A 16,094-nucleotide genomic window follows, 5' to 3' on the forward strand; every position below is an offset into this window, starting at 1 on the left:
TGTGTGTGTGTGTGTGTGTGTGTGTGTGTGTGTGTGTGTGGTGAGGACATTTAGACCTGCTCTCTTAGTGGACTTCAGGTCTCCCATACAGTATTGTTGACTATAACTATACATCAGATCCCAAGAACTTACTCATTTCATAACTGGAAGTTTGTACCCCTAGACCTACATCTCCCCATTTCCCCCATCCCCAGGCCCCAGTAACTACCAGTCTACTCTCTGTTTCTGTGAGTTTGGCATTTTTAGATTCCACACATAAATGAGATCACACAGTATCTTTCTTTCTCTGCCTGACTTATTTCTTTTAGCGTAATGCCTCTGTCCACGTTGTTGCAAATAGCAGGATTTTGTTTTTTATAGCTGAATAGTATTCCACTGTATATTTATACCACAGAACTGATCCTTTTAAAGGGAGAGTCCTGGTGAGAGCAAAACAAAGAGAGCAGTGGTAAGAAATGGTGAACATGATGAGTATGTGTTAAGAGCCAGAAGAAACAGCCAAAACAGAAGAGGCTTGTGACTCTCACAAGACACCAAGAGGTTAAACAACGTGACCAAAGTCACACAGTCGGTCAGCGGTTCAGCCAGAATTTAGACTTCAGGCCTTTTGGATCCACAGTCAGTGTTCTTAACTGCTACGCTGTGATACCTATTTGAATTATATCTTTAAAAACTTATTTGAGGGGCGCCTGGGTGGCTCGGTTGGTTAAGCATCTGACTCTTGGTTTCAGCTCAGGTCATGATCTCAGGGTTGTGGGTTTGAGCCCCATTTCATTTTGGGCTTCACGCTCAGCAGAGTGTCTGCTTGGGATTCTCTTCCTCCCCCCCCCGCCCCTCCCCTGCACACAGTCTCTCTTTCTAAATAAATAAATCTTAAAAAAAAACTTATTCAAATTACAACCGATCCTAATTTCTACCTTCCGCTAGCGGATACAGTATATATGCCAACTGCTGGACTCATTGTTTTTGTTTTAAACAATATACATCTTTCTCTTTCATTAAATACAAACTAAAAGTTGAGTGTTTCTTTTCTTTTTTTAATTAAACTTTGTTTTAATGGGTCTCCAGATTCTGTGACAGATTTTTTGGTCAAGTTGTTTCCATTAAAAAGTACTGATTTTAAAGACTATAATAAAACCGTCATGCATGCATGCATGCATACACACACACACACACACACACACACACACACAAATAGTGCACAAAACATTCTCCTTTCCTTCTGAAGATGTGATGCATTTTTTTTATTATTATGTTCAGTTAGCCAGCATATAGTACATCATTAGTTTTGGGTTTTTTTTAAAGATTTTATTTAGTTGTTTGACAGAGAGAGAGACAGAACAAGAGAGGGAACACAAGCAGGGGGAGTGGGAGAGGGAGAAGCAGGCTTTCCGCCGAGCAGGGAGCCCGATGTGGGGCGCGATCATGGTGCCCCACATCATTAGTTTTTGATGTAGTATTCATTGATTCATTAGTGATGCATTGTTATCATTAATCAATCAGTCTTTTACTCTTGAATGTAAGTGACCAGTTGACACACACAGTTCTGAGCCTGGTCTTTCACCACCGATTAAGACTGGGGTGGATGGTAAACAAGTTATCATTTCCAACTAAATCAATGGAGCTGGTTCTGAGTCTTTATATTTAATTTTTTTTAATTATTGCTAAAAGCTAAACATCAGATTTCTATATATATACGTAATATACATCCAATAAGGGAACATACCTACTTCATAAATAACTTCTGCTTGGGGCTACACACAGTGCATTATGATAGGGCTGGGTTAATGTAGCATATCAGTGTATCTGTAGCTTTTTAAAAACAGATTCATTAAATGTATTAGAACTTATTCATTTGAATTTCAAAATGAAGTAAGCCTTTTCCGGCATAAGATAAATCTGCTTTGGCCGGTCTGCCAATTAAGGTGTAGTTGATAATGTTCAATAAATTGAGCAAATTGAGTTGACTACTGATATATCATTAAAAATGGGTTCTGAGGGACGCCTGGGTGGTTCAGTCGTTTAAGCATCTGCCTTTGGCTCAGGTCATGATCCTGGGATCCCTGGATCAGTCCCGAGTCAGGCTCCTTGCTTAGTGGGGAGTCTGCTTCTCCCTCTGCCTGCTGCTCCCCCTGTTTGTGCTGTCTCTCTCTCTCTTTCTCTCTGACAAATAAAGTCTTTAAAAATAAATAAATAAAAATGGATTTTGATAGTTATGTGATATATGTGACATATAATTTGCAAGGAGCTCAAAGATTCAAAGGGAGACATGATATAATTCTCATGACTTATGTGAAGAGGGTAAAAGCAGCCCCCAAAATAGAAATTAATGTTGAACCCTGACTCTTCCAATGGTAAGTCATATTTATCCGTGGCTACATGGAATAACTGTGAGAGGAAGAGGAGCCCTGCTCATCTCATTCAGATAGGCTTTTCAAGTAAACAAGTAGTGGAAAGTAAAATTTGACATTTTGACGTATTCATGTTTTGACCATTTGTGTATTAATAATCATTGTAATGATAACTTAATCCAGAAGAAAAAGAATGTTTTAGAGCCTTATGGGTTCAGAAAGTAAAACAGATTTTAAAGTTTCCTTATATACATTTTAATTGCTGAGAAGTATGGTAGGGTGATCTGTTAAAGACTTTAATATAGAGTTTCAGAAAAAAATATCACACCAGGGTAAAACTCTGGGGGAAATGAAATGGAAATAGTTCAAGGAGAAAAGTGGAAGGTATAAATTTTTCCAACTGTTAAAGTAGAATGTGTTTTTTTTTTTTTAATGGGTTTTGGTCCCAGTTTGAAATGTGTAAATCTAAAATATACTAGAATATCTACTCTTTGGAAATATTTAAGCTTATGGTACACCATCTCAGATATCAACCTAAAAAAGAAGTGGGACGGGGTTTGTGTGTATATGCCTATTTTCTGGAGAGAGGGGTCTGCGCATTCATTAGACTCTTCAAGGTGAGTCTGTAAGCCGGAGAAGAGTTAGCGTTGCTGGAGGGAGGTCACTATACTCTGGAGCCGTAGTACCAGGTCTCGCCTCAGTTGTTTGGTGTGTCTTTAGGGAAGGTACAAAAGTACATCTGCTTTTAAAAATCTCAGTAGAATTATAAATTCTTAGGGCAGAGCTCTTCATCCAGAAACATCTTTCCTACATGTCTCCACAGAATAATTATATTCATCCTGTGATTGTTTCATCTATACAAGTTGATGGTATTTTCTATTTCAGTTTGAAGGAAGGAAGTACTGTGAACATGACTTTCAGATGCTCTTTGCTCCTTGCTGTCATCAGTGTGGTAAGTTTTACTGCTGAATGGCAAAGTAAAAAGTGAGTCTCAAAATTATGTCAGTGGTGAAAATGGTGTTTGGTGCTCATTATAAATAGCATCTTATTGGTCCTTTTCCTTATCATTAATAGATAACAAGCTGGAAGAGTATCAAAACCCAGAGAGAAATGATTTTTAAGGACATCTACTGTAAAATTGGGGACTGATTAAGACTTTTATCAGATGATCTTTTGGAATGTTCTTGCCCCTTGTTAAAAGTCTTTATACTCACTTTGGGGGTTGCCAGGAGAGAGACAGGGAAGACATCGGAGGGGTGCTTCAGTTGCTTTGGGATTGCTGTGTGTTACACAAGTGTTTAACTTGCTTACATTTTAACCACCTCACTGGTTGCTAACACTTCTTCGAGAAGGTCTCCAGAGATTGGAAAAAATGAGTAGAATGTTCTAAAGTTTAGTGAAAAAAGAAATTATGTATAGGTTTCAAGAAAATGTGCTGTGAGGGCGCCTGGGTGGCTCAGTTGGTTAAGCCACTGCCTTCGGCTCAGGTCATGATCCCGGAGTCCCGGGATCGAGTCCCACATCGGGCTCCCCCTTCTCTGTGGGGAGCCTGCTTCTCCCTCTGTCTCTGCCTGCCACTCCCCCTGCTTGTGCTCACTCTGTCTCTCTATGTCAAATAAATAAATAAAATATTAAAAAAAATAAATAAATGCAGTATCCTGCATTTAAAGCTAATATTAAAAAAAAAAAGAAAATGTGCTGTGGATTTCAGTTTTCTGTGTCAGCGATTACCAGAAATAAACAAAAGGAAGACCACATTCAGAGATGTGATAAGACAACGTGAAAATATGACTACAGAATCAAAACCAAGGACTCTGATGAGACAGAGTTTCTTCCTAATGCAGTGCTTACTGTGGTCAACACATACATAGAGAGTCCCTAGTTGTGGAGAACTGTTTAAACAGTGTTTGCTTCGTGTCCTTTGTCTCACTACTTTCAGCAGTAGGAGCACACTGGACGTCCTGGGTGTGTTACTTTCCCACAGGTGAATTCATCATTGGCCGAGTGATCAAAGCCATGAATAACAGCTGGCATCCTGAGTGCTTCCGCTGTGACCTCTGCCAGGAAGTTCTGGCGGATATTGGGTTTGTCAAGAATGCTGGGAGGTAGGAGTTTTCCATCCTTGCCAGGTGTGGGTGGAGAAGTAACTGCTACAAGGTCATGCCTGTTTTCCCCTGGGACTGTGAGGCGGTTCTTTAGGGCACTGAGTTGAAGGTACAGGGGACTCAAGCCTGCAGTGTATTGGCTCATCTGGTGTCTATCAGGAGAGGACCTTAGAATTTCTGGGTAGCAGCCTTGCTGCTGCACGTGTCCCTGGGCCAGCAGAAGGGGGATAGGTACTTAAGATGGAGTCGGGTTACCTGGGTTGGAATAAATTTTCAAGTAGTGGCTTGATTCTGCTCTGGTAAGCCAGGAGTGATTTTTTTAAAAAAATGACTTCTTTAACTTCTTTTCAAAGATATGAGAAGCATAGTTCTTTCTAATTATTAGAACCTCAGATTTTCAACTGAAGTTTCTAAAAAAGTTTTGGCTCTATTTAGACATCTGTGTCGTCCCTGTCATAATCGTGAGAAAGCCAGAGGCCTTGGAAAATACATCTGCCAGAAATGCCATGCCATCATTGATGAGCAGCCGCTGATATTCAAGAATGACCCTTACCATCCAGACCATTTCAACTGTGCCAACTGCGGGTATTGCCATCCCCTCCCTTTGATTGCACAAATAGTGGAAATAAAATAAAAGATCACATTTTTCTATATTTCTGTTACTCCAGCACACCGGATTGCTTTTCTCCAACTTGTAACCTAGAAAATTTAAAACCTGTAAGAAATCAAGAGAATAATAGAATACCCATCGTTGAGTTTCATCACTTAACATTTTGCCACTTTTGAGTGTGTGCAGCATACTTTCGCCCCGTGTGTGTGTGTGTGTGTGTGTGTACATACACACACATACCTCTAAATATTCAGTTGATAGTAAGATATCCTCAGTTGTCCCCAAAACTGATTTTGATCACTGTTTCTTGAATACAGGATCAAAAAAAAAAACTTTAAGAAGTCTTCTGTTTGTTCATACGTAATTTTTACAGTTGTAATAATTAGGATGTTATCTTAAAATATCTTGAATTACAATTATTTAATTTTGCTTTATTTACTTCTAAAGGGATTTTTTTTCTTCCGAAACTCATGATAAATTATTAGACTGTGGTTTTCTAAATTTACTATATAAAAATTTAATGGAAAAAGTTACTTTAATCAGTATGAACGTACATGCTAAATTATTGTGGGGTGAAGAGAAATAAGCTAAAAATCAAGAAAACAGCTGTGTGCTATAAGTACGGCCACCTCATCTTTTTTGTGATTATCAGTTTGTATCTTATCTCATTTTCTTGCCTGTTCCACTCTGTGGAATTTTTCTCTGTTCATTTGTCATTAGCACTTCTAAAGAATTACTTAAAACAGATGAAATGTTAAACAAGTCCATTTCGCTGATGGGGGCCGTCTCTGGCTAAATGTTTATTGATGCAGGAGACTGAAAATCATACTGAACTTAAGCATTTGGGGGAGGAAAGTTCTGGGCATTTCATTTGTTTATTTTCTATTAACCTATAACTCTTAATAACTTGTGACAATTTAATTGTTAGTAAATGGAACTAGTCTCTAACTTTAGACCTCAGTTATTTTGGATAATATAGATAATGTTATCACCGAGTCCATCCTGGGCATTGTGATGATTCTCTTCTAGCTTTTTAAGGAAGACAAAGGGATTGTAATGTGATAATAGACAAAGAAGTGATAAATATGGGGGCGCCTGGGTGGCTCAGTCGGTTGGGTGTCTGCCTTCGGCTTGGGTCGTGATCCCGGAGTCCCGGGATCAGGCCCTGCATCAGGCTTCCTGCTCGGCCGGGAGTCTGCTTCTCCCTCTGCCCCTTACCCTGCTCGTGCTGTCTCTCTCTTTCTCTCAAATAAGTAAAAATCTTAAAAAAAAAAAAAAGTGATAAATATGATCAGTGTGATCTGACTTATTTGTACATTTTATCATTATTGTATGATACTGATGTTTTGATAGGAATCGGAAACCCATTCAAGCCTATTAATTTAGGTTACTCACAAGCAACACTAAGAGGGGAAAAAAGAAGGTTACAGGGAGTGTTACAGTGACATCTTCAGTTAGCCACACTGGTTGCCTGTTTTTCCTCTCTCAGTAGTAATATTCAGTGGGGTATCTCTCTCGTGGACAGGAAGGAGCTGACGGCTGACGCCCGGGAGCTGAAAGGAGAGCTGTACTGCCTGCCATGCCACGATAAGATGGGGGTCCCCATCTGTGGTGCTTGCCGACGGCCCATTGAAGGGCGCGTGGTGAATGCCATGGGCAAACAGTGGCATGTGGAGGTGAGCCATCGGTGGTGGAGGAGTAACCAGTACTTTTCAATCAGATGTGCTGGCAAGAGTAAGGGATTCTAAAGATAAGTATGGACATTTTCAAGACAAATGACTTTGTAGAAAATATAGACTATACACTGCTTTTGTGATCTCTCCATAATGACACAGGATATGCTCTTTTGTTCTTAAATCCTTCTTGAAGCTGGAAGTGTCATGGTCCATATGCAGCAGTAGCCCCCCTCCCTTATCAATGCTACTAACATGTTGACCTCTTTTCTCATTCTGCATTGTTTAAATAGGCTGTGTCTTAGAGTAACCTGTCAAAAGCTCAAGACACCTGAATTAAGTAAGACTGAAAGTGTCACAGGGTTAGCCCTGGCCAAATGGAATAACTACCTCAAACTTTCATGTGTCTTCTCTGAGGATAGTTTAACTTTGGAGTTTTACTTCATTAAATAAATAAAATACGGCAATTCAAAAATGACCTCTAGTAATTTTTTTTCAGCATTTTGTTTGTGCCAAGTGTGAAAAGCCATTTCTTGGACATCGCCATTATGAAAGGAAGGGCCTTGCATATTGTGAAACCCACTATAACCAGGTATTGATTGTACTCCTTGGATACTACATATATACTTAGATGAATTTGAGCTTAATATCTTAGCTACAAGGAAATCTCTTGGAAAATGTACATCAGACTATAGAGATCTCTTTAACTTCTTATTTGGGAAATAATTTCAGACTTACCAAAAGGTTGTAAAATAAAAATATGAAGAATACCTACCTGTCTTTTCATCATTTGCATGTGTTTCTCTGTATAAAAACATACACTTAATAAATGCACGTATCTTTATATACAAATATATGTATTCATATAGAGGCACTTATTTTTTCTGAAGCATTTGATGATAAGTTAATTCATCATGGTCCTTTACCCCTAAATACTTCAACTTATATTTCCCAATAATATGGAGTACTCTTACATAATCGTAGTTAATCATATTGATATAATCAGTGTATTTATTCGAGTTTTGTCACTTGTACCAGTAATGTCCTTGTATCATTTTTTTCCACTCCAGTACTGGACCCTAGCTAGGGTTTTTTCCTTTAGCTTCCTTAAATCTGGAACATTTCCAAAGCCTTTTTTGTTTCTGATAGTGATGAAAAGTAAATTATTTTCATTGTAAAAAGTAAAAACTAGTCCGTGAACTTTACTGATTTTCTGTAGTAATGAATGGTAAATTCTGGATCTAGGTAGCCAGCTATTTGTCTTAAGTGGTAGAAAGAACTGAAATTATATTAAATATTTGGTGTTCTAAAACTTAGTTCTAACACATCTTGAATTTTTACCACTTTTTTTTTCACTTTCAGCTCTTTGGTGATGTTTGCTTCCATTGCAACCGTGTTATAGAAGGTGATGGTAAGTATCTGTAGGGATTTTACATGGCATCGTTTTGACACAAAAACACTTGGGTAATGTGAAAATCGAAAGAGGTCAATGACTGCTGTTGTTTGGAATATGATTATCAGTTACCTTTTTTTTTCCTTTGGCATATTTCTCAAGTAATCCATAGCAGAAATGATAGTATCCTAAGAGATGGATTTGTTACTCTTTTATGATAATACTTAAGGGCATTGCCACAGGGTTGTTACAGTAGATATTGTGGGAACATTCATGGCCAACCTTGAGGTCTGTTTCTATTTCCATCCCCTGGAATTATATAACTTGGAAGCTGTAGAGCAGTGTTTATTAGGAACAGCTTAATCTGCCATGGTAGTCGGCGAGAGTCCCTTTAACCCTGCAGATGCTAAAACCTGGCAGTTTTCTGTAGACATTTCTAGGCTTACCAGCCTTGTATTGTGGTAATTAAGCAGGGCTGATTAACTGGGACAGAAAGGAAGCAGCTGTGTTTGCTAATAGTCGCTAGCACAATTCTGCTAGAAACTTCCTGGCAAAATTTAAACATTCCTGTTTTCAGCGTGCTTCATGGTTCTTGTCAGAGAACCCAACTCGGGAAATACTTCACAAAACGCTGCCCATGATGCAGTTTGCAAAAGAAGTAGTTCAGGAGAGCAGTCTTCAGTGCCATAGAGAATAAAACTTAACTCCTTCCTACGTGAGATAGTTGTCAGGTGAGAGAAGCTGTCAGAGGAAGCTCAGTTCGTCAGCTTTGGAAAAGACTTCTACAGGCAAATAATGTAATGTCTGGATTTTTTTTAATTACTTATCTAGTCCATATTTCTTTTTGGGCCCGTGGTGGTAGGCACGGAAAGGTGGCGGCAGGTGTGCTTGTAGGCAGGCCCTGTGCCAGAAAAGCTCATCTGAGTGACGTAGTGCATGTTAAATACACACCCCAACATCCACGGGAGTGAGAGGACAAGCTTTGGTGGGAAGACATGCTACATACCATTTATATGCTTCACAGGGTACTCAAAGGAAAGAAGGAAAATTTTAACTATAAATAAAGGTTGAAAAAGCCAGTGGTAATCTTCCCTAAGGTGAAACCAACCTACAGTCATGGAGGACATAAGTGCTCAGTTTTTTAGTAACGTGAAAAAATAGCCTTAAATTAATTAATTTGATTCTGTAAACATTAATGGCACTGAGATTTTTAGTCATGTGATCGTTTTTGCAAGAAAACCTCTTGAGAACCTCTTCCAAGTGTCGTGGAAGTCACCTTAGCTCTGTTTGGGTTGAAAACGTCAGCTTTACCACCTTCCACACCAGTGTGTGTGACCCGATGTCTTTCCTCTTTCTCTAGTGGTCTCTGCTCTTAATAAGGCCTGGTGTGTGAGCTGTTTTGCCTGTTCCACCTGCAACACTAAATTAACGCTCAAGTAAGTCTGCAGTTTAGTCTGGGGTGAATCCGAAGACTGAACACTTTGGGGGAACATTTTATAAAATACGGAGTTTTAAAAGAGAGAATTTATTCCTTGTTCTTTCTGTGTAGGCCTTTCAAGAGTAAGGGTTCTCCCTTTAATTGTCTTATGTTCTTTCTTCTATTCCTTCTTTGTCCTGCTCCAAGGGATAAGTTTGTTGAAATTGATCTAAAACCAGTCTGCAAACACTGTTACGAAAAAATGCCAGAAGAATTTAAGAGGCGACTTGCCAAACGGGAGAGAGAAGCGAAGGATAAGGACAAGCAGAAAAAGAGAAAGCCAGTGTGGCTGTGACCTTCTCTGTCCCTCTGCCAGCATGCTCCCTGCTTGCTTCTTCGGTTAGTCCTTTGGAGTGTGCTTTGCTCTGTTGGGCCTTCTGCTTTTTTGTTTCTTTTGGCATGTATTTATAGCTGTCAGAGCTTGAAGTCCAAGGACTTGTCCCGTGTAGAGCTGGTTCTTCTGCCTACTTATTAAAATTATTAAAGCTACACTAATAAAATCCCCACCTAATACCGGCTTGTACTTAACTTATTTCCCTTAATCTGTCGACTCCCTCATCTCTTTGTTTATATCACAATATGGTATATCGATTTCTTTTTTTTTAAATGGATTCAAAGGGAAGATTTCCAATCTCTATTTAATAGATATTGGGAAAATTATTTTTCTCTGCTAATTACAGCTTCTAAAATCCGGGTTTTTGGTCTTTGCCTAAAATGACTTATTTGATAAATTCCAAGTGTCACATGTTCTAAGCTCTGTATTAAATCCTTTCAGCATGTTTTGTATCTAAGCAAAGACCACCTACCATACCTAGTAAGAGATCTACTGTCTTTGGTGTTTGTATGCACTTTCATAGAGTGCTCATTGCTGCTGTTTATGAATTCATTTTCTTGATGTTTTCAAGCCCTACTTTATTCCTGATTTTTGTGGGAAATACTTCAATCTTTGAAATTCTCTTGAATTACTAGCATGATTGTCCCATTGTTCCCTCACAGTTACCATTGTGTTCTGAGCTCCGAAAGTTTATTATTGTTCCAGTTTTCATGTTTCCTTCCATAAAAAGGAATTAAAATTCAAATATAAAATTAAAACCATTGAAGTTTGCTTAACAGTATCTCTCAAAGTAGTGATAATTTATTTCCTTCATCCAAAAAATGGCAGTTTTCATAGCTTTCATGCTAGAAGTCTTTGGGAGAAAATTGTAACTCAGGAGTACTATTTAAATCAAACTGTCATTGGAAAAATAAAATCATTTGAATTTCTGTCAGCATTCAGATCTCTGTGAAAAACAGCCAGGGAATAAATTCCATGTAATGCTTGAAAATAAGAGTTTTCATTTTATTAAATATATGATTAGGAATTAACTTTGTTATTTGTTCTTTAAAATTGTATCACCTGATTTAATCGTTTGCCATAGATAACAATGTACCACTAGACTTGTTCCAGAAATGCCACCTAAAAACAAGTGAGGAAGGGGCGCCTGGGTGGCTCAGATGGTTAAGCATCTGCCTTCAGCTCAGGTCATGATCCCAGAGTCCTGGGATCGAGTCCCATATCAGGCTCCCTGCTCCTTGGGAGCCTGCTTCTCCCTCTGCCCCTCTCTCTCTCTCTCTCTCTGTCTCTCATGAATAAATAAAAAATCTTTAAAAAATAAAATAAAAAAAATGTTAAAAACAAGTGAGGAAAATGTACAAATTATAAAGTTGCGTATTATCTTCAGTTCACCGTTTAGGACCGTGGATTCCAACAGCAATAAGCAATTGTAATTACCATTTGGAAATGCATAACAGATAGTTAGGAAGCTGTCTAAAAACCTGGCCTCTCCAGAACTGTTTTACAAATAAATTGATAATGTGTGTATTGCTCCAACTTTAAAAAGAAAGAATTGAGTTCTCCATACAGCTGACCATTCATAAAATGGAACCACAGGCAATCTGTTTCATTTCTGTTTCTTAAGGGTGATTAAAAACTTTCTTATATCTCCCCTACCAACCTTTCTGTCAGACAACTAACCAAAATAACCCATTACAATTTAAGATTTCTTTGAAAATGATTTTTTTTGTCGTTGGAGGTAGGAAGCAAACCATTTTATGTAAGGAAAGATGAAACCTCATAGATACCTAATTTAAAATATTAATGAAGATTAATTTGCTTTCAACAAAGAGAAGGTCATTCAAATTACAGAAATACAACTCTGGGCTTTAAATAACTGTTCTTTAAAGTGTTTTCATGGTACTTTAATGTGTGATTGATTTGATTTACTTACCTAATTATATTGACATTAGATTTTCTGTGTACATAGCACAGACTAAAATGTAATGTACATTCTGTATAACACAAATAGATATATAAAAGATCAGGTTATAAGGACAGTTTTTTTCAAATGATACGGTAATTTTTTACATCTACCACCATAACAAAAGTTGAGATTAGAATTATAGGTTTTTGCTATGAATATCAATGTCATCATATAGTGTCTTCATTTACTTCAGTAAAATTACCTCACATTATTTATATATCTGTGTCAAATACATTTCTACTAATTTATTATTGTTTCTCTCTTTAGGAATAAATTTGTGGAGTTTGACATGAAGCCAGTCTGTAAGAAGTGCTATGAGAAATTTCCGTTGGAGCTGAAGAAAAGACTTAAGAAACTAGCTGAGACCTTAGGAAGGAAATAACTTCCTTTGTTTTTTCTCTTCTACGCAAAGAAAAGAGATTACCAACGTTACTTGACTTGATCCACTCTGTTTAGAGCTGTATCTCAAAATAGTTGAGAGTGAAGAGGGCCTGTATGAATGGTTTTCTTCATCTCCTTCTTTTCATTAAAAAAGAAAAAAAGCCTGTGTAATCATATTTAAAACACAGATGAAGTCAAGATTTGCTTTTGTTAATAACCCTTATCAATTTGTCAAAATGTAGATTGTTCTTAACAGCAAAAAACACATGGCTTAGATGTTAGATTTTAACTAAGGTCCAAAAAAATTAATTTAACTTCTAAAAATGAAAGTAGGGAGTCAGCTTTCACATGGCTCAGATAAAAAATAGAAACATTATTTTACTTCATATTTGAAAGAAAAATAATTCCAACTGCTGTTGGAGAGAATAGAAGGAAAAAAAATAACCAGCCAAGAAAAACAAATCTTACAGAATCTGAGTATGTTTATCAAACTAGTAGCTAGTGGCTATAAAATGAATATACACATTACTAAGACAAAAAACAAGTGCATTCAGAACTACTTGATTTCATTTTTTGTTAAATGCAATAATTATGCTTAGTTTTTTGTTCTTGTGAACTTCCTTAGTACAATTACTTAACACAGTAGTTATAGCTAGCTAATAGTATGCCTTTTTAAATTTTGTGCAAAAAAAATTTATACTAGGCATTTGAAAATTCAGTATACTTTACAATATTGGAAAAAATGAAGTATTTTTTAACGTATTTACAGCAGTTATGCTTCTAAGCTTAAGGTCAAAGATGTAGTCTTAGAATAGGACACGAAATGAAATTTTATGTAGCTTGGAATGTATCACTTAAAACAAGTGAATGTATATGTATTGGTCCTCTTACCTTTATAACCATGCTAATGTCTATGCTGTATACGTAACCAACCTTGCCTTGCCTTAGAAAAACATATGTTATTCAGGAATTGTAGCTGTTTCATGCAATACCAAAAATAAGTGCATTGATTGAGATTTGTAAACCCAAATTCCTCTGCCACAGCTATGGTGATACTTGATTTTTTATTTTTCTCTCTTTTTTGGGGGAGAAAAAATTGAATTTAATTAATGGAAATTAATTTTTGTCATCTTGTTAGAAGAATGATATTGATAGGTGTTTCAAGTTTTTCATTTCCGATGTTGTAATTGGATTTTCTTTACTATAAGGAGGAGGTAAAAATGACACTTTTAAATTGGGAGGAGGATGTTTAAATGTCAATTTTAGGTCAAAAGTAGTGTATTATTCTACTTTATAAAAAGTGTTTTTAGAAAGTTTATCCTGAAGTTTCTGGACCATTCTTTCTCGATAAACTTGTATGCAAAGCAAATTTTGTGAACATTTTTTAAATGTTGCTGCTGCTGTGTTATCATTTAAAAGAAAGTTCCCAAGATGGACTTTTAAGGAGGAAATTACTGGTTTTTAAAAAAATTGTTGAAATACCGTTTTGCCATTTAAAAAAAACCTCAGGATGCTACCAATCTGCCATTAAAATATTTGTATGCATGTATTTTTTTAAAAATTTGTGCATGCACTTTACAGAGTAAATTCTATTTCAGTTTTCAGATAACTTATAACCAATTACTTTTTAGTGTTCTTTTAGAGTTCAAAGAATTATCAGTGGTTGAAAATAATCAATATATAGTTTAAGACTTTGCATCTGACAGTAAGAATCAGAATCCCTTCAGAATGCCTTTGTCAGCTAATACGTGACCAGCAAGGAAAACTTTGGAAGTATTTATTAAATATTATACTATGGATATAGGCAAAATAGTACAGGCTTTGCAGTTTGGGATCTTGATGCTAAATTGTCAAATCCCCCTACACCAGAAATAAGGGACAGAAAGCAATTATTTACCCATATTCTTAATCACATTGAAGATGCATGAACTGAGCTCAGCTGCTTTGCTTAACGTATCTTACATAGCCCGGCTTCTCCTGCAGCCAGATGCGCACTGCTGTCTTTGCTCACTCCTCTTTTAAAATAGGAATTAATATTTCCTGGAAGTTAGATTTGGCAACCCTCTACAACTTTAGGATATTTTGTCTAGATACAGTAGACGCCCTCCTGCTAGGGGCGTCACTGGAGTCCTTACCTGTGGGAAAGGAGGAGGAAGTCGAAAAGTTGCAAGTGGAATAGAAGACAGGCTTGGTCGAATTCATGATATTTTTCATGGGGTTTTCCCTGGCTGTGGAAAAACTTGGGCTAGTAAGCATTTCTCTCTTTTTAAAGTCCTACAAGGCAATTTGAAATAATTCATTGTTCTCACCCAATTTCTAAGTGCTCTTTTTCTTACCAAGCCTATTATAATTGGGGGAAATGTCTGGGTACAAGTAAAATATTCTTTGGATCATGTTCAAAGCCTTATTAACATTGTATCTAAAATGATAGGCCATTTTGCCTCACTTACTTGCCAAAATAGCCATTACTAAGTTAAGAAAAGTTTGAGGTATGCTTACAGCATTCTTGCATTTCATTTTCGATTGTAAGCTCGATGGCAGGGACACTATGTTGTTAATTGTGTTTTTACATAGCAACCATTGCAGTATGCTCTTGGTGTTTAATAAATGTTCATAATTATTAAGAATAATCCTATTGTGCATTGTTTCATTTGAATGACTTTGAGACATGGAACTATGAGAAGATAGGACTAATGCTTAAGAAAACTGTTTTGGTGGGGTGCCTGGCTAGCTCAATCAGTGGAGTGTGCAACTCTTGATCTCGGGGTTGTGAGTTTGAGCCCCATGTTGGGTGTAGAGATTACTTTAAAAAATCTTTTAAGATTTTTTTATTTATTCATTTGAGAGAGACCGAGAGAGCACAAGCAGGGAGAGAGGCAGAGAGAGGGAGAAGCAGACTCCCTGCTGAGTTGGCAGGCAAGAATTCTACCACTGAACCACCAATGCCCCACTCCCTGCTGAGTTGGGAGCCCAATGCGGGGCTTGATCCCAGGACCTGGAGATCATGACCTGAGCTGAAGGCAAACACTCAACCATCTGAGGCACCCAGGCGCCCCCCAAAATAAAATCTTTATGGGGCACCTGGGTTGCTCAGTCAGTTAAACATCTGACTCTTGGTTTCGGCTCAGGTCATGATCTCATGGCTCGTGGGATCGAGCCTGGCATCAGACTCTGCACTCAGCAAGGAGTCGGCTTGAAGGTGCTCTCCCTCTGCCCTCCCCCAACACTCTCTCTCTCTCTCTCTCTCTAAAATAAATAAATCTTTTTTAAAAAATAAAATCTTTTTTAAAAACAAAACTGTTTTGGAAACAACCTCAGTGTCCATCCACAGATGAATGAATAAAGAAATTGTGTGTATACAGGCGTGTGTGTGCGCAAGTGCGCGCGCACACACACACACACACACACACGAATATTCAGCCATAAAAGAAATCTTGCTATTTGCAACAACATGGGTGGAACTTGAGGGCTTTATGCTAAGTGAAATAAATCAGACAAAAACAAATACCATATGATCTCATGGAAACTTAAAAGAAAAAACAACCCAACTCATCAATACAGAGAACAGATCAGTGATTGCCAGAAGCTCGGTGTTGGGGTGGGTGAAGTGGGTGAAGGGGATCAGAAGGTGCAAACTTCCAGTTATAAAGTCATGGAGATGTACTATACAGCATGGTGACTATCGTTAATAATACTGTATTGTATATCTGAAAACTTACGAATAAAAAATTTTGTAATTACATATGGTGATGGATAACTAGACTTACTGTGATCATTTCACAAATACAGGTATTGAATCATGTA

At 37.4% G+C, this 16,094-nt stretch overlaps 1 protein-coding gene across 8 annotated transcripts in view; it reads left to right on the top strand.

Annotated features, from left to right (window-relative positions):
- The window catches only part of LIMS1 (LIM zinc finger domain containing 1), a 151,191-nt gene extending 136,271 nt beyond the window's left edge, over window positions 1-14,920 (top strand). For 6 of the 8 annotated variants that reach the window (XM_025869107.2, XM_025869108.2, XM_025869110.2 and 3 more), the window contains exons 3-11: window positions 3,237-3,303; window positions 4,336-4,456; window positions 4,892-5,041; window positions 6,592-6,742; window positions 7,239-7,331; window positions 8,102-8,150; window positions 9,493-9,568; window positions 9,757-9,948; window positions 12,177-14,920. In XM_025869107.2, coding sequence (XP_025724892.1) covers window positions 3,237-3,303; window positions 4,336-4,456; window positions 4,892-5,041; window positions 6,592-6,742; window positions 7,239-7,331; window positions 8,102-8,150; window positions 9,493-9,568; window positions 9,757-9,904 — 855 coding nt within the window. In that variant the 3' untranslated portion in view covers window positions 9,905-9,948; window positions 12,177-14,920. The remainder of the gene's footprint in view (window positions 1-3,236; window positions 3,304-4,335; window positions 4,457-4,891; window positions 5,042-6,591; window positions 6,743-7,238; window positions 7,332-8,101; window positions 8,151-9,492; window positions 9,569-9,756; window positions 9,949-12,176) is intronic. The other 2 variants (XM_025869106.2, XM_025869104.2) reach the window with 1 other exon arrangement.
- Window positions 14,921-16,094: the final 1,174 nt, after the last annotated feature.

The sequence above is a fragment of the Callorhinus ursinus genome, unplaced genomic scaffold (genome assembly GCF_003265705.2).
Source record: "Callorhinus ursinus isolate GAN/ISIS: 27379988/994484 unplaced genomic scaffold, GSC_fseal_2.0 scaffold10, whole genome shotgun sequence".
In the NCBI taxonomy this organism is placed as follows: Eukaryota; Metazoa; Chordata; class Mammalia; order Carnivora; family Otariidae; genus Callorhinus; species Callorhinus ursinus.